Source organism: Grammomys surdaster, unplaced genomic scaffold (assembly GCF_004785775.1).
Source record: "Grammomys surdaster isolate TR1022 unplaced genomic scaffold, NIH_TR_1.0 126546, whole genome shotgun sequence".
Classification (NCBI taxonomy): domain Eukaryota; kingdom Metazoa; phylum Chordata; class Mammalia; order Rodentia; family Muridae; genus Grammomys; species Grammomys surdaster.
The window spans coordinates 6,778,892-6,804,007 of record NW_021621338.1 but is presented as its reverse complement, the minus strand read 5'-3'; the positions used below and the strand labels follow the sequence as shown (position 1 = coordinate 6,804,007).

Here is a 25,116-nt window from a genome sequence, read left to right as displayed (position 1 = left end):
TATGTGTTTCTTAGTGGCCATGCTGGGGGAGTATTTTTAGGTGAGATGTTGTTCTAATGAGGTTCTTCCAATACTAAGGGATTCACTTCTGGGTGGAGCTGGATCCAGCAAATTTCACACTTCAGCAAATTGTGTTTAAAGAGAGGCCCTTGAGATTCTGTGAACCCCCCTATTAAAAAAAAAATAATAAAAGAAAGAATCCCCAAACAGTTAGGGCTTTCCTAATACATTCTTTGTTATATTTTATGACTACAAAAATCATCTTGAATTCTTAAGCACAGATCTAGTTGAAGACATCTATTGGCCTTAATAACATTTTAAGTTTTAATGGCTCAGTTGTTTCCGTTCTGAGCTTACACTGCATGTAGGAGTTTAAACTATCTGGCACACACAATTTTGTTTCTGGCTGATACCCTAAAAATTAAAAAAAAAAAAAATTTATCTGTGGTTGCCAATTCCCAAAATTCTTCTCATAAATGACTCTTCTGTTCCTAATCTGTAATATTGCCTTTTAAGAGAATTGTCCATGAGGTAAAGTTTCAGAGTTGAGGATTGCCGAAAAATCATTTTATGGCCATGTTTGTTTGTTTGTTGGTTGGTTGGTTGGTTGGTTGGTTGGTTGGTTGAGAGCATAGCATATGCTGGTGACCATTCTGAGGGACCATTTTCAAAAGGAGCTGTGTATAATCTAATTCAAAGGCCCCTGTCTCCTTGTCTCCTCTCTGGTGGCTTCACTGTGCCCTGTCTATCACAGCAAAAGAGACAGTTGCATGGAAAGTGGGAGCCTAGTTCACTGCTTTTGCCCCATAAGTAGCTCAGTCTTTGTGCTTAGAACCCCCTTATATTTCTATACTGTGGAATCAAAGAAGGATTAACATTCAACATCACAAACCTGGGGTTTATCCGTTGCTCTGTCTGCCTCTCCTTTCTGCTTATGACATTCCATGTCATTGTCCAGAGTCATCTTTTTTTTTTTTTCAGCCCGTGGTTCGGTAAGCTGAGTGACATTTGGGCTTGGAAAGCTTCCACATAGCAGGGAACATATCAATTTGGCAGGGAAAGATTCACCCACATCTTTCTTAAGACAGTAAGGCCCTGTCAGTAATACTCTCTAGCCTATAACTGTGTGATGTACTTTCTTCTTTTCCAAATAGTGTTGTCTGAATTTTTCTCTCTTCCTTCCGACTGTGTTTCAAAGGCAATGAGAGAGAGAGAGATTTGTTAAAGAAAAAGTTTACAAGTTTAGGTAAAGGGACTCAAATTCTCAATTTATAGTAACCCTGGCTTTTGTGAGTAGCTTGTGTGATCTCTTAAAATGGCCATTAGAAAATGGCCATTCCAGATACATATATCATATATTCGTGCTAAGGAATTGGATGGCTTAGAAAATGACTAATGGGCCTTTGGACCTTTCTGCCTTTGGGTCACCTCTTTGAATGTAGATGACATCTTAACTGTTCCAAAGCCTAACCACTTGGCAGCCATGAGTGACTATGTTAATGGGTTTGATTTCAGTCCAGGTCTTTGCCGACAGGTGCTCATATCATAGCTGACACTAATTGACTTTCTAGTGTTTCAACCTGGAAGATGTGGGCCATCTCTGAGACAGCTATAATGAAGGAGCAGTTTACAATACAGTCAGTCTCACTTGAAAGTCAAGAATCTGAACTTCCTGAGTGGGTACCCCCTAGTACCATGTCTCTGCCTGGCCCCTTTAGCCCCAGAGGTAGGAAAAAGGAATCTAATTTTGAAAAATTTTTCTAATAATTCAGAATGGCTAATGCCTCTTGTCATTGAGCTTTTCTTTTTAATTGTCCTGTACAAATGTAGACATTTATGAAAATTGGTACTTTGTTTAGGGTTGTTGACCAGATCATGTATAGATAACAATAGCTACAAATGACGCTTATTGACAAAGAACGTAAGGCTGTATTCATGCCCTTGCAAAATGAAGGCCAATATGCAAAAAGTAACATGACACCCCTTTATCAGCAGATTTCAAAGTCTGATCTGGGTACAGTGGTATATACAACTGCAGTCTCAGTACCGAGGCGATGGAGGCAGGAAAACAAGGGGTTCTAGGTCATCATCTGTTACATAGCAAGTTTAAGGCCAGCCTGGGCTTCATGTGAACTTTTCTCAACAAAAACTGAAAAGAATATCAAAGAATAAAATTAAAGGAGACTCAACTATCAAAGATTCTTGTGAATCTCTACAAGGACTTGCATCCAGAATAAGATATCAGTGGTTTGTCTAACTGGGGCATTGACCTGAGACTATTTTATATTAATAAGACTGTCCCTGGAGATTTTCTGCATTTATCTATTAGCTGTCCCCTTTTCTTCCTTCTTCCTATTCCTCCTTCTACTACCTCGTCTTCTTTTACTTCAGATGATTCCAGTATCCCTATAGCAAGTGACAAAGTCACAACTGTCCCGAATTAGTCATCACACCTTAAACAATTCAAAATAACAACAGTCACAGATCTATTTATTAAAACCAATAGGCTCCTTTGGCAAATGTTAAATGCCTTAACCGCTACAGAATAGCATTACAGAAGCAAGAAATCAAAAGTAGCTAATAGAGAGGAAGGAGTGGGGGACTCTTTTTTGGTCAGTTTCTGTAGAAGATTTTCAAGTCTCTCTGTGTGTAAATGTGGAAATATGACTGTGGGAAGCAGGAGGCAAGAGCAAAGCTCTACCGGTTGCATCTATCTGTCATGCTGGCATTTAGAAGCTTGGTGATTAAAACATGTTTAATTGAGGACCAGACTAGTTGCTCTGGATGTCAGAAAGCTAAATGTTGTAGCATTGTCAGGACGATTAGCAGCTGTCTGGGAAACAAAGCAGCCCATGGCCCAGCTTTTCATTTTGCAGCCTTGGGAGGCACAGAGCTCTCCAGCAGGGCTGACAGTGAAGAAGTAAAGCCTGGGTGTGTAGCAGTTAATCCCTCTCTTGGCCGGCTGTGTCCACGATGCTTCCCTTACATATTCCAAATGAATTTTGGAGGACTTTGTGGGTCACGCACAACCTGGCTTTGACAAAGGGGTCTCTATCCAAGTCATATACAGATAGAACAGTTGAAACACTCAATAATTCTTCAATTTAGGTGAACTTGACATGAGCATTCTTCTCACTAGAAGCATCTAAGGTGGAAAAAAAATGCTGTTTTCTGTTACCAGATTTACTGCGTCCATATCTTAATACAGTTGTCTCACTCAGGCAAATTCTTATAAAAGACCACCGAGAGGAAAGGCTTGCTTTCCTGTTGCTTCAGACTGGCATTCTGTCTTAGCAGGAAGTACATGCGTGGAGTCCTGTGGTGTTTCTGTTGGCAAGTGTTGGGTTACACTTGTCAGAATGTGCCAACGAATCTCTTGAGAAACACACAGTAAAACAAATAGCTGAGCAGCTACTCAATGCAAGGGGGATAACCACTTACGGAGTCCCCTGTCTGATTCTAGGATGGGCCCTATAGTGGCACATAAGATTCTGTCTGTTAAAAGGAAAATGATAATGCAACCTTTGTCTTCACTAAACAGCAGGAATCCAAGTGTTAAGATCTCAACGTGTTTTTGAGGTCACTGTAGCTCTATTCTACAGAAGTTTCCCTCTTCCTTGACTTGTTTAGGTTTTTCCTGAGCAGGAAGGTTTACCAGGGATTTTGGATAAGTATAGGTACACTCCAATTATCTTAATGTTTGTTTTGTGATCTTGTCGTCGTGAAAAATGTATACAGAACACAGAAAAGTAGGCAGTATTCTTAACATGTCACCACTGACAGTGTCTCAAAGCAGACACCTGTTTGATGATCACATCATAAAGCACAGAAGCTTCTCTTGTGCCACTTACCCCTCCTCCAACTCCAAATACTATGAGTTTTGTGTCATCTTTATCTCTGTTCTTTGAGTTAGCCCAGTGTGAGGTGATTCAAAACTAGATGGTGTGTGGTTTGTGTGCGATCAGAGGCCATGTCTACTGACTTGGGGAATTGGGGAAACCACCACAGTGAATCCATGGTAGTTGCTGCTATTTCTCAGTCAAGGACATGGTAGCACGTGCATTTAATCCCACGACTGTGGAGGCAGAGGCAGGTAGACCTCTGAGTTTGAGGCCAGACGGATCTACAGAGCGAGTTCTGGGATAGCCAGGGCTACCTTCAAGACCTGCCCCCCAGCAACCCACTTCTGCTAGCTTGGCCTCAATAAGAAAGTTTTTCTATAATGTTTCCAAATTGGTATCATCATGGGGAGGAAATGTTCCCAGGAGCTTGTAGGGGTACATTTCCATTCAAATCCTAACAGAAGAAAGGAGATGTGTGGCTTTCTATAGACCAGTGGGTGAGGATGTGGGTGCTAGCATATGGCTCTGAAATTCACTAGTTACGGAATTATATCTTAAGGAAGCTCCACTACTTCCTCCTATATTCTCCTCACCTATAAGATGGCATAATAATAGTGCCTGATTCAGGAAGTTGGTGGGAATTAATTCGTACAAGAGATTTTTTGAACAAAGCTTGGTACATCACTGCTGCCTAACGTGGGTTCATTGTGTGTGTCACTATTGACATATGGTACAAAGAAAGGATTCTTTGAGTCAGGTAGACTTGGATTTTTAACTCTTACAGCTTTGGTCAGATTATTTAATGTCTCTATGCTGCAGTTCCTGAATTTGTAACACAGCTACTGCAAAGAGTAGTTAAGGGTAGTTAAGTAGTCTAAGTAGTTAAGAGAAAGGTGGTTGTGTGTGTGTGTCCTGTAGTGAGGTTGGACAGCTCCCTTCTCACTCATTTCTGTGACCAGCTCTTACCAACATGTGCCCACATCTTCAACTGTGTGCTGCTAATTATGCAACGGAGACTAAATTACCTCTTTCTAAAAAGAAAAGCTCACCCAACCCCACTGCCTTTTCCATTTCATATGGATACAGGCTCAGCCAAATCCCTTGGCCCAGCATTTTGTCCTTCTGCTGAGCCTACTCTGCTGAGCCTACTGTTGGAAGAGAAGACTCATGTGTCACTGCAGAGCCTCTACTTCTGCCTCTGGCCCTGCTTACCTCTGGGTAACATGCTCCAGTTCTTCACAAATGAGTGGGGATCTGTCCATCATCCATAGCCAAGAACTGGAAGGAACCTGGACACCATTCTGGCAGCTTCAGACCACAGATCAATCTTCTGTTGGCCACAGTACACTACACTTCATTTGAGTTCATTGTTATGAAAATGTCTCCTTTTTTTGGCTAAATGGCCCCACTTCACTCCAAGAGCACCTGCTGTAACCCACAGCATCCACAAGTGGGTTATTACAATAAAACATAATTTCTTGCTGAAGTCACATTCAGTTGGTGGTGATGTGGGGAGAGTTGGCGTCAGGCCTCCAGGATAGGCTGAGGTTGGCATCAACCTCCAGCTGGCAGATTACAGAGGAGAGAGAATGGAGAGTCACAAGGGGGATATTCATGAGTGAGTCTAGAAAATCAGTAATTACTTCAACCAAATTCCATAGTCCCAGACTCAGTCATATGATCGTCCTTGGATACAAAGGAGTCTAGGAATGTGGGTTTGGCTGGGCAGCTCCATCTTCGAAACAGCTATTTGGATAAAGGGAACTCACATCTCTGGACAGTAAGTAAATGGAGACAATCCTGTTACCTCCCACTGCAATACACAAGCCCTTTACATGAAAGTTAAGAACATCACATCCTATGGTTCCAAGTTTTATTGATGGCTTTCTGTAAAGTGTTGAAAATCATTTGTTGTCCACCTCTTGGCAGTGGCAGTGGTGCTAAGACAACTGTATAAAGTTTTGAGTCCACATTAAGCCAAAAATAAAGACCTGGGTGATAGTCCATGTAAAGCCTGAGCACGTTGAAGCCTTATTAGTGTTCCAAAATCAGATTCTCAAAATCCTTGGGTGCATGGCTCAGTTGTACCCTTCAGTAAACATTCACACGCACTGCTTGCGTTGTAGTATTTGTTGAAAATACATGCTGCACTTCCCTCTGAAAAATTGCTCTCTGGAAAAGATGCAATCGCTCCGTGTTTCATAGTTTAAAATTAATCCATATGGATCCATCAGTATTTAAATGTAAATAAATGTCATTTAATTCAGACTCTTCTGAAGATTTTGGCTGAAAATCAAGCTGTGTGTTTTTTGTCAATGTGAAAAACAACAGATGATACAACTTTTGCTTTTCTGTACCTTTTGCTTAGTTGTCTTTTTTTTTTTCTTCCAATTTGGGGTGGTTGGGTGGGGTTTTGTTTGTTTGTTCCTTTTGTGTTTGGAACAAGGTCTCACCTTGTAACTTGGTCTGATTTTAAGCTCTGAAATCAGGATCACCCTCTTGCCTCAGCCCCCTGGATCACAGATGTGTACCACCAAGCTCAGCTGCTTTGTTTCAAAAGGATAATGTGCTCGTGTGATATAGTCATTTAACAGCTTTAGTAGGAGCTGTAGGGAGTAGGGTAAGGTTCTTACACAGACAGCCTGAGGCAGTTGAGTTTTTAAAGGAATTTTCTGGGTGGGAGGTGGATAGCAAAGGTAATCTGATTGAATGGGCTACAAACATCACGTGTCTGTGAAGCTTTTGGTCTTGTTAAATACTATAAGAATAGTAGTGTTTAAAAAATAGTAAAAATGGAGTGTATAGCCTCTTCGAGGTCATAGAAACTGCTCAGTGGTTAGTTCCTTGTGCCACAGATACTGCTGAGTCCATGAGAAATTCTTCTCTCTCCTTGAATGTGGAAGAAAGCAATTAATGTTAGCACCAGAGTTCTTAGCCTCTCTGAGATGTAAAACCTTTAATCACAAGGATATCATTAGTGCTCCAAAGCATTTCATTTTGATGCTTGACAGCATTTTAAAATGCACAAACCTTTGATATGGAGCAAATCAGAGCTGTGGCGTTGAACTGAGGAAGAAAAGACTGAACAAAAACCACCTTAAGCTGCGAGTAATTAAATTTAAATATGTCGTTTGAATAAAGCAGAGGTATTTGTAAACTGTGCTTAGTTTTCCTATCAGGAAGGACTCTGTAAGTACACATCATCTATTTAAATTCAGATTCTAGTCACCTTGCTGTGGCTACGTCATCGTCATCTTCTGGCCATACAATGACCAGTATACCATTGACATGCCACCCATTCAGGGGTCTAAACTTTGAAGGGCTGTTTTTACTCTTCCTTACCCATAGGCAGGAGCTGTCTTCAGTGTATTGGCCATCACTGCCCCAAACCCTAATTTGAGCAGAGAATGAATAGCAGTTGGGTTACTTGAGCTGTTTTCTTTCTTCCTATAAATCCACACCCCAACAGTTTTCATTCATAGCTCACAATGCTTGTTGGACACAAGAAACCAATGGACTACAGCCCAGGAGTTGAACACATCTTTCCCTGAATCTTTTCTCCTTGCTTCCTTTTCCTCTTTACCCTATCCCATTTGGGTATCACGAGCACCAAACTGAGGCAGTAAAATGACTTGTAGGTGTTTAATGGCAAGTCATTGAGGAAGTGAATAAAAGAAAATTGCAGTATTCACATCAGTAGGGAGCAAGGAGAACTGCTGAGCTTTGAACCAAAGAAAGTTAAATTTACCATGTTCTTAAGGGGAGCCACCTCTGTTTGACATCAAAGCATCCCCTGTAATTCTTCCTCCCGGTGAAATGTGCCACCGTTAGTCACGATGGAGCCTTCTAATCTATGTGGTTTCTGTTTATCCAAAACACACGGAGATAAAACCACATGTGCCTTCTGAATGTTTTGTGGTCTTTTACAAACCATATGCAACCTTAAGTACGGAGCAAATGGAGAGTCCAAATTCTCATTTTCTCAGGGATATGTGGAATTCTGAATGTCAGATAATGGGGGTTGGCAGTAGGTGGGGAGATGTGTGAAGTTTATCTTAGTTTTCTATTAGAAAGCTCAATTCATTCAACTTTCAAACATGGGTGAATTGTCCCTTTTTATCTTCTCCAGGTTTTCCTTTATTTTACAAGTGATTTTACTTGTTTCCATTGGTGTGTGGAAAGACAGTCTGTTCCAATTGTTTAATCTCGGTGTTCCTAGTCTGACTGCAGAGGGCTCTGGATTCCTCTTATGTGGCAGTGATGGATGTTCCCAGGAATACACAGTGATGTCTCCTACTCCAGCTGCCTGTCTGCAGTGGTCCATACAGTCCTGTATAACAAAAGAAATTCTGGGGGCCTTCTGGGTTTCAGCAAATGACCTAGAAATCTCAACTATGAGATTCCTCACAATTAAGATGGTCAGGAAAACTATTTGCATCTACCCTAGAGGTACAGATGAGAAACAGTGAGTAAATTGTCAACACCTCTGTCATCCTAAAGAGCAGTCCCTCAAAATGTCTGGAACAGGTGCAGCGAAGCCTGGCTTTCCTGTTAACTTACATTTGAATGACATTTTACAGCCTGTGTGTTTGAAAAGTGTTCAGAAACGTCACGTGGACCTCGCCAACAGAGATCCCATTTATAATTAGGACTGTCATCTGCTCCGCCGCCTATTGTCAATGTCTTGGTTAAGCTAAATGACAAAACTAAACCCACCAAAGGTCAGGGGAGGTGGATGCTTGGAGGTGGCAGGGGGGTGGGGGTTTGAAGGAGCACTTGTGACTGGCTTTTAATATTCAAGAAATGTTTCACTGTCCATACACACAAAAAAGGTAGATCAATTTTAAGTTTAGCTCATTATTATTCACTCAAATGTACCGACCACACATGCTCTATGCTAGACATCCTGAATCCTGAGCTGTAGTGACAACCAGCATTCTCTCGCTTAAGTTTGTGTCTGGAAGCATCCACTAATGAAATATTGAGGCAAGAAAAGATGAGGGACATCTCCAAGATGGAATCTAATACATTTTAAAATGAGACACTTTTCTCCTCAATTTTTTTTTCAAGTCAGTGGAGCATTCTACTAAATCATTTAAGTGAAATATATTTAAAGTGTATGGATTGAATACTTATCTTTTTCTTCCTTTTTTTATGCATTGGAGGAGTTCTTCCACACAAAACCCGAGAGAGAATTTATGTTTGTTTGTCCCAGCTCCACCCTTACCTATCCTGCTTCCTCCTCACACAAGTCTTTTGAGAAGTCTTTTGAGACAGGGTCTCAAGTGGCTCGAGCTGGCTTTTGGATTTACTGTGTAGCAGAGTTTAACCTTGAATCTCTGACCTGGGTCGACCTCCCCAGTGCTTGAATTACATACAGGTGTGCTCTACCACCATACCACACAGGCCTTACCTCAAATTAATGAGAATACTTTGTGACTCATGGTACCTTTCTTGTTACACCATCCTCCAGTCCCAGTACCGTCTTGTCTTATGCAGTGCTTCCGGGCCAATATAAATTCCTAAGCAGAGGCATAAAGCATATTCTTATTTATTTATTTATTTATTTTTGGAATGGCTGAATGGTTGTATTGGTATGGTTTGTAAGTAAAAGAGGAAATGAAGGTTATCCTTGGGATTAAAGAAAACTGCAGTCCCTTGAGACTAAGAGGAGAAGTTGCGCTCTTAGCCACATCTCAAACTAGGCCAATTGTCATCTGTTTGCTATTCAGAATATTGCCACAAAACCATGAAAATTATGGGCACAACTGAATGAGAACATAAATCTTTATTTAGATATCACCCTCTCATCATGCTTGCCTTTGCGAGCATCATACCCATCTTTCCCTACCTGAATATTACCAATTAGTGTCATTATCCCTTCTTGCAGTGTGGCTTTTAAAACAGGCATAGAACTGGGGACATAGTTTGATGGTAAAGGACTTGGAAAGAATTCTCAGGGCTCTGGGTGGAATCCCGGCACTATGATGATGATGACAATGACGATGTATGGTTAAACCCAGGTGTGGTAGTACATCCTTAGAATCTTAGCACTCAAGAGGCAGAGGCAAAAGCAGGTGGATCTCTTGAGTTCAAGGCCAGCCTGATCTATAGTGCAAGTTCCAGGACAACTAGGGCTATACAGATAAACCCTGTCAAAAAAAAAAAAAAAGCAAAAAAACAAAACCAATACATTTCTAGATGGACTGGGGATAAGCAGGTATGCCTAGGTACCAGTGGTGGCATTGAGGATTGTCCTAGGGAAAAGGACCATTGGGTTGTAACAAAGGAAGGGATTACTCTATGTAAAGGTAGTTTGCTTTTTTTTTTTTTCTTAACATTCTCAGTAATTCTGAGTATACCAAGGTCAGGATCTCAAGTCAGTGCCTGGATAGCCTCGATGTTTCTTTAATGCTGTGTAATCTTGAATTTTAACAAAGTTTGGGGAGGCAAGAGTACCCATCAAAGGTTGATAATGATAACGTGGTTTCATTTACATTTTATATTGTTATGGTTATCTGTCATTAATTGGAAGTGATAATAGTGCTTATTACTGGGACGTGTCCTTTCAGTGTAACACAGTTTCAAATAAATATTACATATTCATGATATACATTGTCGGGGGCTGGAGGATGGTGGCACATGGGTGCTGTAAGAAGACCGATGCTTGGGAACCACTGGGCTAAGGGACCGATGGGGACATTCCATTGCCAAGTGCCTCATCGAGGGAAATGCACTGCAGGCAGGCACACACGGCAAGCTGATGGCTTCCAGATGTAGAATTGGAGGCTGTGTTGGAAACAGGGTAGAAAAAGGCGAGGGGCGAACCCATATGTGGCTTGTGATATGGAGGACATCCAAGTTGCCTCTTTCCCAAAGTGTCAATATGGCAGAGCCCGAGTTCTTCCCAGGGGAGGGACAAAGCTCTTCTGTGAGAGCGCTCCATGTGCAAATGCCTGACTTAGGTATGTTTCCCAGCTTCTCCAGGCCGTGGATGGCTTTTGTCACTGTGCCCAGTTAAATATCCCCTCCTCCCTCCAAGAACAGCTGTTCAATCAAGAATTCAAATATGACAGTCACATCATGGGGCACTTTTTGTGAATTAGAGCTATGCGTTCTGTATTTCTGTAGATGGTACCAAAGGCAAGCATCAACTCAGAATTCTTCTGGCTGGCCTCATCTGATAGGTTTCATTGTCTTTCCTTCCCATTGTGTTTCTCTTTCGTTTCTCTCTCCTGCATTTTTATGACATCTCAGACAAGATCCACTCTGCCCATTTTCCTTTGCACCAGTGCATACATCTCAATTTCCCAAGGAAGTGTGCATTAAGACTATTCTGTTAACGAAGGGATCAGACTGTGTTGTCTCCCTTCTTGAGAGTTTACAATATCCAGGCTGAGCCCTGATCCCTTTTCAGCGGTTACAGGAATGCTGCTGCTCAAACTTCAAAAATTGAAATTGGATTCATTTCCCTGTGCCACAGCATCCTCATAACGTAGCCAGAGAGAAGCCATTTTAGTCCAGCGGCACTCTCTGGGGGCATCCAGGCTATTGTTGTCCAGAGACTCTGTCAGTTTTTTTTTTTTTTTTTTTTTTTCCCCAGAATCCAACCCAGACTGTTTCTGAGAGAAAGTTCATTTGATAATTTTCTGATTTGCTTCCCTCCTGCCTCTTCTGTAATGGCTTCCCTTTTCTATTTCATTTCTCAATCTCAGGAACTTCAGAGCTTAAAGAGGCCCCTTTTATTGAGTGTATGCTAAAGTGCTCTGTTAGGCAATATATTTATTACCTGGAGTGAAATGGCTTTTCACAGTCAGGCAGCCTCCTGAGCCTGGCTGCCTCTCTACCTCTATCTATATTTAAGAAACTTGCTCCTTGAATTCTATAGGTTAAAAGTTCTATGCCGACTAGCACAGAAAAAGAAAAGCGTGGTGTGTGTGTGTGTGTGTGTGTGTGTGTGTGTGTGTGTTAATACATCTAATAAGCACATTTCCGTTCTCCATTTTCTTCAGATGTTCAGTGGCTTCCATATGTGCTGCAGGCAGCTTTGTTCATCCAGTTGGGTATTGCTAACCTTGGCCTTGCCTTTGATGGAGACCATGTGTATTGCATTGTATCTTTCAATGGTGTCTATGCCTGAGTTCCAATCTGGAATAGCTTTGGATATATGAGAGAGAGAGAGACAGAGAGAGAGAGACAGACAGAAAGAGAGACACACAGAGACAGAAACAGAGAGAGATAGAGACACTGGGAGAAATGTCTGAACGTATTTCCATCCTAGGGCATCCCTAACAGAGATGTCAGACTGTCAGTATCTGCCTCTAGAGACAACAACCCTTGCTGGATTGGCTCTGTCATAGAGAGTCTCACTTTTATGCCACTAGGATACATAAGCAACATGTATGGTCAGGCGGGTCTGGACTCTTTCCATATTCTGCTTCTGGTGTTAACTTACTTATTCCTTCCTTCATTGAGAATTGGCTGCCTCATGGGTACAAGGGAGAATAACATTCATTTGTCAGAAGCCCGTTTTCACATTCCCAGTTTGGAGAGTAAGGTGAATATGCATTCAATTTAGCAAGCTCCCTAATCTCTGGTACTTGAAGCCAGCTTTGTGAGATTAGATGAAGGATTTCATGGAAGTTTCCTCTTCTCTCTAGGGGTTGTATGCTGGCACTGGCTCATGTCTGTCACAGCAAAGTTCGCTAACAGCTGACCAGAGATGACAACTCCACATAGGATAGATGCAAGCATTGGGCAGCCTGGTTTTATAAATCTCTAGTTTGTACCACCTTCCCCCTGCCACCCTAGTAACATACCCATGAAAAATGCTTTCATGTTTTTCTCAGTGGAAAGGAAGGTTTGCAGCCCACCAGGCACAAGAACAACTTCAACCTCTTGTAAAATAGTTGCATAATATCATTCATGTCCAGAGAGACTATCTCGGCTTTTATTTGTATTCTTCATTATTTGCATGGCCATGCTCAAACAGAAAGTCTTACTGTAATTAAGCAGTATTTTTATTTATATTGGAAGGTGTATAGATCATTTGCCTTCCAGCATTCCCTACAGTAACTGTGGAAGAATGGCAAATCCTTCTGCTTGTATAAAATTAAGTATCAATAAGATACCTTGGTACTTGGAGGTAGGGTAAAAGGCTTGCTCAGCTTGAATGAAGGTTTGCCTGAGGCAACTATGACTTGTAAAAGAACACCTCAGTCAGTGAGCCCTATACCCATTGCCCAATCGCAAAAGTTGTTTCAGAAACCAGGGAAATGACACTGGGCTCCTAAAGTCACCAACCCATTGGTTCACTTGTTGATTGTGTATGTATGTGTGTACACCTATTTCTATGTGTAGTTTCTCAATGGCCATCAGGTATAGAAGAATATCCACCGTCTTTGTCTCAGTTAGGGTTTCCATTTCTGTGCAGAGACACCTTGACAAAGGCAAATTTTATAGAGGGAAATATTTAATTGGGGCTGGATTACAGTTTCAGAGGTTTAGTCCATTATCATGGCGTGAAACCTGGCAACTTGCAGGCAGACATGGTGCTGGAGGAACTTCGAGTTCTACATCTTGATTTGAAGGGAGCAGAAGGGTTGGCTCCAGTAAGACCACACCTCCTCATAGTGCTAAGCATTTAAATACATGAGTCCATGGAAGCCAAACCTGGTCAAGCCACCACCGTCCTCCTCGATCCTTCCCTACTCACCTCCCTACTTCCAGAGTTACAAATCAGTGCCAACCACACCCAGCTTTTCTATGGGTACTGGTGATCCAAACTCGGATCCTCATGATTGCAAAGCAAGCCTTACACACAGAACTGCGTCTTCAGTTCTCTCACAGATGATCTGTTAAAGACAAGCCCTATACAAAGGAAGGTCTGGAGACAGTGGCAGTGATAAATGCTCTTCTCTGGAGAAGGCACCATGGCCTTCAGAAAGACATGGGTCTCTGAAGTCAAGTGACATTGTTGAGTAGTGGGTTCCTGAAGCATGTTTCTTTTTAAAGTAAGATGATTCTTTCTTTCTTTCTTTCTTTCTTTCTTTCTTTCTTTCTTTCTTTCTTTCTTTCTTTCTTTCTCCCCATAGCACCATCATCCATTGCTTTGGTCCAGGCTAAAGAAGTTACAAGATACAGTGTGGCGCTGGCTTGGCTGGAACCCGATCGACCAAATGGAGTCATCTTAGAATATGAAGTCAAATATTATGAAAAGGTATTTCCCTCTTTCTTCTTTGCCTTCCTTCTTCCTCTCTCTCTCCTTCCCTTTCTCTTTCTTTCCATTCCTTCCTCTGTGTTGTTCAAACATTAGACAGCTCTAAATCATGAAACAGCAGTAAAAAGAAAATCAAATGCATCTCAATTCCCAACAAATCTGATTATGAAATGTAATATTTGACTCGTTATCTTGAAAAACACACACAATGTTCTAATATAATTATCTCTTCTTTCGAGTAAAAGAAATCAAGACCTAATCTATATATCTTCTATCATGCAGCATGACTCATAACTGCTAAACTAATGACATGTTTAAGCAGATCACTGCTGTTCAAAATAAAGGTGTGGGTTTTGATGACTTTTAACAGAAAATTGGCAGAGGAAAATTACATTCCTCAGCCATTTATAGAAAGGCATTAATTTTGCAAATAATTTGTCTCTTAGTGGACAGAGTTCTGAAGAAAGCTATTTGCTTCCAACCTTGTCCAGAAAATGAACAATCAGCCTCCCTCCTCTTGCCTCCCTTGGAGTTTTTCTTTTAAAGACAGGGTTTCTCTGTGTAGCCCTGGCTGTTCTGGAACTCACTTTGTAGACTAGGCTGGCCTCAAATTTAGAGATACATCTGCCTCTGCCTCCTAAGTGCTGGGATTAAAGGAGTCTCCAACTGGCTTCCTTATTTGAAATAGGAGGGGGACTGGATTGTTTAATTGAAATCAGATTATAATATTTTTTGCCACTTTCCAGACAGAAAAGAGGCCTTTGCAAGGGAGGCAGGGTGTCATAGAAGGAATAGAAATGTGTGGTCCCTGTGCACACTTGTGTCCCAGTCCATTACACACGAAGGAGGACTCAGAGGACACACACACAAGAGATAAGGGTCCGAAATAAAAGATCGTAATGCTGTTTTCAATTTCTTAATAATTTGGGGCTAAAAACTAGAAAAAACATTGACCATCACTTGATGTTCCTTTCAAAAACAGATGACTTCATTCTCAAAGCTCCAAAAGATTATAAATAAAACGCATAGAATGATCAATGTGAACAATGACCCTGAAGCCCTCCCCGCCTCCTTTTTAACTGTAAAAAAAGGACACCAGTACTTCAACACTGCAGAGCATTGCAGAGAACATGGGGCTTAGGGAATGTACCTGGTGTCCAGTCATTTGCTTCCAGACTCCTGGGGAGCTGGAGTCTCTCCCTCCTCCTGCCTGGAGTCAAAAAACTGATTTCATAGCTCACCAATTATGCTTCACTCTGCTGTAGGATCAGAATGAACGAAGCTATCGCATAGTTCGGACAGCTGCCAGGAACACAGATATCAAAGGCCTGAACCCGCTGACTTCCTATGTTTTCCACGTGCGAGCCAGGACTGCCGCCGGCTATGGAGACTTCAGCGAGCCCTTGGAAGTCACTACCAATACAGGTAACAGAGACCACCCAGGTGTCACCCATTCTCTGACGATTCATTTATAGGTTGAGCTCCACTCTAGTGAAACCCAAAGAGCTGTGTATAGGTTTTCTTTTTTTTAAAGCTAGGTAAGCATTTGGCTACTGTGGATATTTGCATGAAACTGAGTAGCCAGTGTCTACCTCTTAAGAAACCCTTGTGCTGTTTGAAGAATGTTTTTCATAAGAGTTTCTCATCTGTCTTCCTATGAATGAAAAACGATGTCAATGTTTATCTTTTTGAACCTTCTACCAACCATGAATAATGGGTTTGCTAACCTAACTAATTGAAGGTTCTGTAGTCACCCCACTTTAAGGAAAAGAGTTTTCTTCCTGAGATTAAAGAAGGAACCAAAATTACCCTTTCACCCCCTCCTACTTATTTCCAGGAATCTGTTTAAATAGTGTCATTAGTGTGCATGTATGTTTTTAAGTCCTTTGTAGAAACATTAAGTCTTGTTCCCTGGAGGGCTGGAATGGGCAACTGAACACAAGTTTACTGAGCAAGAGATCACCACCTCCTTAATTACTTAGCCCAGGCTGGGCCTACTTGATAAGGAGATGCTGGGACAGAATTTTCAATGTCTATTACAGATATAAATTGTTCATATTGACAAATTATTAAATGAGGATGAAGAAGACAGATGGGAAAGTTGAGATGAGTATAAGGGACACTGGCATTTTTGCTGTTATATAGGAAATCTACAAGGAGGAGGAGAGTGCTTTGAGCTGACCTCTATCTAATAGGTTGGATTTTAATAGCTGGGGATCAAGGTAGAGCAAACTTTATGAATTTTCCATATATGTTTTCCACTAAAGAATATAGTTCTTCATTATGTGAGGTTTTTGACAAAAAGATATTAAGGCATCAATATATTTTTATATTCATAGCAGAATGGTTGGGAGTGGTGGTGTGGGATTTGCTTAGCAGACGCTATGGCATGGATTTGCTAACATGGATGTTGAATGGGCTAACAAGTTCCACCTTTTAGGACTGCCCCCATGAGACCCCATGTAATTGTCGTTCCAGTGCCTTCCCGGATCATTGGGGATGGAGCCAACTCCACTGTCCTGCTGGTCTCCGTCTCTGGCAGTGTGGTGCTCGTGGTCATCCTCATTGCAGCTTTTGTGATCAGCCGAAGGTAAGGACAGAAGTGCCTCCCACTCCTTCCCAGTTTTCTGCAGGAGGCTTGTGTCTTTTCTTGCATGCTAGTACCATTTAGCTCTCCGTTAAGCCTGGACTCTCTATGCACCAAAGCTGTATATATAAAATGCAGGCCCCAAAAGTTGAACATTGCCATCCAACAATTGTATTTGTTTTCTTCTATAAGATAGCAGTGGTTGTTGCTTGCCTCAAAGGGTTGTTGGCAAGAAACTTTGATAAACGTGTTAGATACTACAGTAGCACAGTAGGTGCTACAGCATGACATTAGTTAATGAGAATAGTAAAGAGCGTGAGCACTGTGCTTCCCCATCCCTAAAAGAACATCGACATTTTCACAACTCTCATTGATCATTCTGGGCACAGTGATTCTCTTGGAAGAGAATCCGATCGGACAGTGTGTTTATCCCATGTACAGTAAGGTGTACCTTGATGCTTGAAAGAGAAGTAGTGATGGCTTGGTTGCATGGTCTTTGGAGCAGTCTTCTATCACCCCGCCTAGTTGTTCACACTGACCAATAGTGTCGCGGGGTTTGGATGCTCATCATCAGCTGCAATGATCCTCATCTTAGCCACTTCTCACCGAATACCACATTCACAATTTTCTAGAGCAGATCTCTCGATGTGAATATAATCTTCAGTATAATGCTCTTCAAGTGACCGAGGGTAAAAATGACATAAAGGGAGTTACGACATTTATCCAGCATCGTTTTGGTATGATTGTAGTTAGAGCTCTGTTTGGACCCTCAGAGTCATGCTTGGCCTGCAGGCCACCCACTGTCAGATTGTCCCATCCACCTGCTGATGATCTCACCAATGTCTCTGGCTGTCTCCATCATGCCACAATGCTGTTACTTCACATTGACGTGTGTTGACATTAGGGTGATGAACCAATGTAAGGGTTTGCCTGAGAGGCCCATGCATCTCGTAATATCTTGATTCTACCCTTGGTTTGTAGAGTGCCCCAGTATATATACAAAGGTCCGTTTGTTCACTCCAGTACTAACACACTATGGAACGATGTATTGCTCTGTATGGTGTCTCTATATTCGTCATTGGCTTCATTCCTTTTTGCACAATCTTTAAGTAGGCGTATTCAACTAGAGCTGTGAGTTATGTCTCCAAGAAGGAAAAATTTGAAAGGCGATCAAGACTTTTCCCTGTTGCTGCCCTGCCTTGAGATTTTACTTCTGTATGCATTGTTATAATGCATAGGAAATGGTACATTGCCCTGAACTCGTCCAATTGCAGGGAGAAGAATGAGATGGGGGGAATGTAGAAATTACATGGACATTTGTTTACATTAATGCATATTACAGTGCTTCAAATATAAACACAGGAAGTACCAAAATGGTAAAAATTAATGAAAAACATGAATGACCTCTACTTCAAAAACAGTAGTCTAAAAAGATCTGGCTACCGTGTGATGCCTAGGGGCACATGAGCGCTTCAAGCACTTGGCAAGTGAGCTCATCTTGTACACTGAACTCATCTCGTGGGCCAGCTTTTCTGTAAATTTCCTTTCCTTCTCTTTTCTTTCACTTTTTTTTTTTGGTTGTCGTTGTTTTAAAAGTGTCCCCAAACACAGCAGTCAGACTCAAGCAGTTAAAGATAAGTCAGTCACTCCTGTGGCTGTTCTGTGTCAAACATTAGCTTTGGTGAGAAGAAAGAAAAGCAAGGACACTATAATGCAGGGAGACGGGTTTATTAAAAATTGGGGCTGCCAAAGGCAGCATCCTCAAGTCTGAGGACTTAATGCCCTTTGTGCTTTTTTTTTTTTATTGATCATTTTATTATATAAGGGGAGAGAGGCAGAGGGTTGCATGAGATTTCCAATTATAAGGCCATCCCGCCTTAGAGAATTGACCCCGTCGAGTTACCTACCCAGTGTGGATTTCTGCTCCTTCTCCCCCATTTAAAAAAAAAAAAAAGTCACTTCCCAATGCTGATAAACACTGCTTGGTGATTGGTCCTCAATGGATCAGTTTTTAGAAAATGAAATGTCAGCCCCTTGCCCTCATATTGATTCTTCCTTAGTGCTGGCCATAAAGCTGTCAGGGGAAGGGCTGCCTGGAGCCAGGTAGCTGACAGGCCTGCAGCAGCAGGGTGCTCACTCAGCTAATTCTCCCTACTGGGCTGTCTGCTCTGTTTATCTGGGACAACTACGTGTATTTAAATAGGACAACAGGTGAGCAGAGACAGGTACTGTAGACAAAGAAGCGTGACCCAGGGCTTTAGTTAGAGTACAAAGGACAGGTAATAAATGGTACCTTGAAATGGTCTAGGCTGACAGTGTGAAGAAGTCACAGACTGAGCATCTGAGCCTGGAGAAGCCACGTTACCTTCACCTGTCACCATCTCTTGCTTCTGAGAGCCACAGAATGTTGCTGTCAGAAAGGACGGTGGGAGCCAGGCATGGTGACACCCAGCACTGGGGAGGCTGAGGTAGGAGGATTGAAGGGTTGGGCCTACCCTATGTCCATAGTAAAGCAGAGCTCTTGTGAGCTGAGCTGGATCTCAGTGTATTGTTGGCATGTCAATGTGGATGGAAAAAGGCTCAGAGAAAGGAAATGTTCGAGAGCTTCTGGTGGCCACCAGGAGACAAATCTGTTTGTTGCTAATTTGTTATTTAAGGAGAAACTGCCTCAGGCTCACAATTGGCATGTTGCTAGATTTTAAAATAGGTGGTGTTTATTTATTCTATTGTATTCATCTAATTTATAACGAGAAGCCAGAACTTGAGGTAAGCAAGAATAATCCACTCTTTCAGTCGAAAGGTTCAGCCTTCTTCTTCCCTTCCTTCCTTCTTTCCTCTCCCTTTCCCTCTCCCTCTCCCTCTTTTCTTTCTTTTCTTTCTTTCTTTCTTTCTTTCTTTCTTTCTTTCTCTCTTTCTTTCTTTCTTTCTTTCTTCTCAGCCAACTTGAATGTATAAGCATTTAGGAATTTCCATCAAAGAATGAAATTATTGCAATTATAGATTTTAATTACTCAACATGCAAGCAACATGAAATGCTGTCTGGGCAATTATGTTGACTGAGACATTTTTACAACCCACATAATGTCAAGAAAATAAGTTAATGTACTTTCAATTTTTTACATTTTATCTATTGTGTATGCTTGTATGTATAAAGGTCAGAAGACAACTTGCAGGAGTCTTCTTCCTCCTCCTATTATTATTATTGTTGTTGTTGTTGTTATTCATTTTCTTCTTCTATCATGAAGGTTCTGGGGATCAAACTCTGGTCTTCAGACTTGGCAGCAGAAGCCTTTAACCAGTGAGCTGTCTCAACAACCTCTAATTTACATTTTATGGCATTGTAGATCTGGGCTTTGGTTATCATTTCAGGAGAATATCTACTTTCCAGAGCACCCAACTGTCCCTACTATAGATGTGACCCTGGAGTACTGTCATGAGAACTTTTATCCCAGCTATACACACATTCTCTTAAAGAGCAAATCACCGTTTCCCTGTTTACATGTTTATATATTTGTGGTCTCAAGTTTAATCACTTTCTTTACTGCTTTTTAAACATGTCTTTCAAAGGACTGTTAATACTTATATAATTAAATGCAACTTGAAACCCAGGACCTCCCAGACTGACGGACTCTGTATTAAATTTCTCTGACAACCCTTCCCCTGTGATAGCAATGATTTCAGATTATTTGAGGCTACTCTTTTTTTCTAATATTTATTTATTTATTTATTTATTTATTTGACATGTATGTGTGTGCACTCATGTATGCCACAGCATACATGTGTAGGTCAAAGGACAACTTGCAGGGATTGGTTTTTCTTCTACCATAGGAGTCCCAAAGATCAAACACAAGTAGCTTGGTAGCAAGTAACTTTATCCACTGAGCCATCCTGCTGGCTTTCAACAGTATTTTATTGTTCAAACATGGGAAACAATATTAAGAAAATGTTTATTGTCTTGTTTGTTCCTTGACTATTTGCATCTATTGTATTGCTAGTTCCTCAGCCTAGAACTGACCTTCATACTTGCATGTAATTAAAATGGTATAAAAGCATAAAGGAGGAGGGAGAATGGGATAGGGGGTTTCTAGGGAGGGGAAATGGGGAAAGGGGATGACATCTGTATTGTAAATAAATAAAATATCCAATAAAAAAAGAAAAAGAAAATGACTAAAATATGGGAAGAGTCCTTGGGTTTTCTTAAAGAACTCTTTGGTTAAGGGACAGCATGATCTGATGTCCCAAGAGCATGTGCTGGCTTCAAGATGGTCTGATTGGAATAGCCTGTGCTACTGGGTTTCCATTTACACAAGGGTTATAAAATGGCCCTTTCACCAGATTACAAAGAACCAAATTGATTTTTAGGAAAACAATGTAACATCCAGGAAAAAATTTAGATATGTTTATCAGGGCCTGTAATCTTTGAATAAGTGACATCGGATACATGAAAAATGTTCAGAGTTAATTTGTCTCGTACCCAAGATTCACATTCTGTGCTTTGGAGCTGACAGACAGCTCAGGTAATCCTGAAAGAGGTTCTGCTCAGCCTATGTCTATCTTTCCTTGAGTCCTCGTATGCATCGCTGGGACATGCATATAGAAATGAATACACTTAAATGTTTGCCCAAATGGGCTCTGACGGCATCATGTACATTCAAACTATTGGGAGGCAACTGACTCCAGAAAACATTTCTAAGAACCTTGCAAGCAACCACAGTGGTTCAATTCCAGCTCTATCAAATTGCTGCTTGGGAGGAACCACTAGGCATCTTTTGATGCAGGAACAGTGGCAGCTTGAGGAAGGGGAAGAAGGATATGGTATATGAATCTTTGTGGGAGAGACTCCTGAGCTCTGAAAAGGGTCCCTACAGGAGCCATGCTCCTTATTAAGGCTTCATCTTTAATCTGCCCTTTAGAGAATAAATTACTTACCTTTTACTAATTAACTTTGGAACAGTGAGTCACATTCATCAAATCTGTGCACTTGATGAGGAAAGTTGGTATTTTGATAAAAAGTGAGGCTTATGGGCAGCCCCTGCCACACTTCTGTCTTCTTATTTATTTTATTGAGTAGTCAAGGTGCCAGGAAGAGCACATTGGCTGGAAGGTTTCCTGCTGTTCCCTCCGGTGATGGTTAATACCCTTATTAGCCAGTCCCTGGGATGGCAGGGAGGATTCCATTCACTCAAAGTTTCACCTGCAGTGTGAGGGCCCTTTGCCAGGACACCTACTGTGGCAAGGTTCCATGTTTCCTTCTGGACCATTCTAACAAACCATTCCACTACTTCCCCTTGCTAATCGCCTTGTCCACATCTTTGTAATTAGAAAATCTCCCACAAAGCCTTGCTTCTGCCATTCAGGTGACCCGTCTGAGATGTCAATTTAGACTTGGCTCATCAGGAGGGCTCACCCAAAGTAAGCTTCAATGGTCTTTCTCTCCTGGGATAATAATGAACCACATTGTCCAACTCTGAGCCCAAGGGGAAAGGGTCATAGGTGACAGAGGTAGAGCAGAACTCAGGCATTTTTGTTTTCAAGGTATTATTAGCGTGGTAATAGGCTACAATTAGTCTTTGAACCGTAATCCTCCTGTTTCTTTCTCAATATCCCCTGTACCCTTGTAGGGTCTTCTACTCCAAATAACACTCCACATTAAAAGGATCTTTAAAGGCGCCTTCACCGCTCACATAATTCTATGTTGGCAAGTCTGAGGAAGAAATGGGAAGAACTTTATCCTTAATGACCTCTGCCATTTTGTATTCCCTCTGGTTTTGTCCATTTTTAATGAATGTGCTTGATGTGAAAGCAGCCATGCTTCAGGATTTTCTTGAGGACACTGATTTCTATTGCAGATATTCATTTAATAAAAACAAAAGCAACTCTTTAATTTCAAATGGTTGCCAAGAGCCCAAGGATATGGTTCAATGGTTGAATGCTTTTCTCACATGCACCATGTTCAATGTTGGGTCTCTGGACAGGTTAAATAAAGGAGGGGCAGTTACTAAAGCTCTCTTATTCTATATATATTTTTTCCACTTAATTTCAGTATTGGAGTTCTAAAATGGTTTAAAAGATAGCCTTATGATTTCAGATAGGGCTTTTAGAACTTTGATAAGATAGCCTATCACACCCTAGGGATTTAGTCTTGGTGTTTTCCTGACCCCAAATATTGTTTCTGTAGTCTCTGGCCTAACACCTTTCTGTCAACTTTTAAAAGGGGCAAAGGACAGGGGAGGAGAGGGCAGGTTAGAGGGGATCACATGGTTCATAGAAAGTTCTTTCTATTCACGGCACTAAGTCTATTTGTTAAATTTCTTTGATGAAGCCGTTTAGGAGCAGTTGGGTGTGAATTTGCTGATATAAAATATACTGTTTAGGCAGGAGAGATAGTTCACTTAGTCAATTGCTTGCTTTGCAAGCCTCAGAATTCAAGTAGTACCAGATTAAAGCCAGCATCGAGGTATGTATGCTGATAATGCAGTTTGGGGTGGAGGGACAAGATGGATAGCTAGTGAGTTTCAAGACACAGTAAAAGACCTTATCTCAAAATGTGGAAAGCCTCTGAGAAGTGACACCAGAGACTGTACTCTGCCACCTGCACACACACACACACACACACACACACACACACACACGGAACATACTTTGCATGCCCGCACACATACACAATCAATCAATACTTTTAAATGTACGATTAAGTCTCACCATTTACCTTTTAACTTCATCTCCTCTGGGAGAGGCACTGTGCAGGACTGGCCTGGATCAGGGCAAGAGGGGATGTGAGTGATGCCCCTAGCTCTGCATCCTTGCCTGTACCATGTCCTCATCTGTACAATGGAGCTGAACATGTGGTTTCCACCTGATTCCTTTCACAGGGTTGTTGTGAACAAGCAATTAAATAATAGACCCTTTGAAGGCCCTTTGAAAAGCTAACTGCAAAGGAAAACACAGGCTGTTATTTGGTACTGAAATACGCACTTTGCAGTTAACTGTGGTAACTGGGGGTCTCTGTTTTGCTAAGCTGGCTCATGCTTTGCAAACAGCTAGGGGAGGAGATAATGTTTGTAACGAGACTACTTTGAAAAGTTAAATAGGATGTAAGAGCACAAGGTATCATTATTTGCAAGGGAATTATCCATGTAGAGGAACATCTGTGGGCTCTGAGGGTCTGATTGCTGAGCTGGTGCCTACATAGCTGACAAATGAGAGGATGTGGGAGGGAGCTTTGCGCATGTGCTCAGGGCCGCGCGTGTGCCCAGGGCCTCGATGCCAGAGGTGGGCTGTCTACCCACTTGCCCGCTTATCTCCTTTTGCCTCTATGCTACTTTCTCCTCTGAAGAGTTATCTAGCCTTTCTACCTGTTCAAAGTTGATGATTTGAGGGTATCTCATTCTGATAGGAATACACACACGCTGGCTTTACCTTGCCTTTGAAACTCAAAGCACAGTGATTAATTTTATTGTAAATTTTACATAGAGTCATACATTAACACATTTTATTCCCTAACTTGCCTTTAGTCTCCCAAAGTGAAAAGATCTGTAATAAGTGAGTTGATTTTTCTAATTATTTTATGTGATATAATTTCTCCTCATTAAACATCAAGTGTATATTTAAAGGCCAAGGATGTAGTCCAGTGTGGAATGCTGGCCTAGCATATGGTAGGCCCTGGGTTCTATTTCCAGTACCTCATACTTGGACACAATTACATATGCATATACATGTGTGTGTATATACTAATTTTCAAGTCTTGAGTTGATTTTTCCACTTTATATAAGTGATTCATATTTTCTTGATTCAAGATTTATATGTATTAGAGATTTATATTTCCCAAAGCTTTATTTAAAAAAAGTAAAATCTCACTTCAACAAGTTATGGGCAGGCAGTATGTAAATTTTGAGACCAGGTACCTCTTATTGGAAGAAAATTTACAGACCTAGTAGTCTACCAAATCTATTGGAATGTAGTCAAATACAAAACAAATATTGTACTTTCTAAAATTTCATTTGTATCTTAGGTATTTATATATTTGTATCTTAGGTATGCTATAGGGTATGTTCCTCCACCCAACCCCAGCCCCCCAGATGAGGACCTAACCTAGGACCTTGCTTTTTGTAGGAACTCTACTACTGAGCTAAATCCCTGATCTCTGAAACATGATAACGAGGTGCTACGATGCTATCATGATTGTAGCAACAAGATGTGTTCACACACTGAGCGTTATTGCCATTTCACTAATGAAACTCACTTTAATTAAGAATGTGTATACAGGGCCAGCAAGATGGCTCAGAGTGAAAAAGCACATGAGTTTAGCCTCTAAAAGCCACATAAAGGTAGAATGAGGGGATCAACTGTCCAAAATTGTCCTCTGAATGCCACACCCATGTGTGCATGTGCACTTGAGTTCTCTTATACATACAAAGAGAGAGAGAGAGAGAGAGAGAGAGAGAGAGAGAGAGAGAGAGAGAGAGAGA

At 41.3% G+C, this 25,116-nt stretch overlaps 1 protein-coding gene across 1 annotated transcript in view; it reads left to right on the top strand.

Annotated features, from left to right (window-relative positions):
* Epha4 (EPH receptor A4) overlaps window positions 1-25,116 on the top strand; it is a 134,160-nt gene that overhangs the window by 92,623 nt on the left and 16,421 nt on the right. Inside the window, exons 6-8 of the mRNA XM_028760580.1 lie at window positions 13,937-14,061; window positions 15,327-15,486; window positions 16,540-16,651. Of these exons, the coding sequence (XP_028616413.1) occupies window positions 13,937-14,061; window positions 15,327-15,486; window positions 16,540-16,651 (397 nt within the window). The remainder of the gene's footprint in view (window positions 1-13,936; window positions 14,062-15,326; window positions 15,487-16,539; window positions 16,652-25,116) is intronic.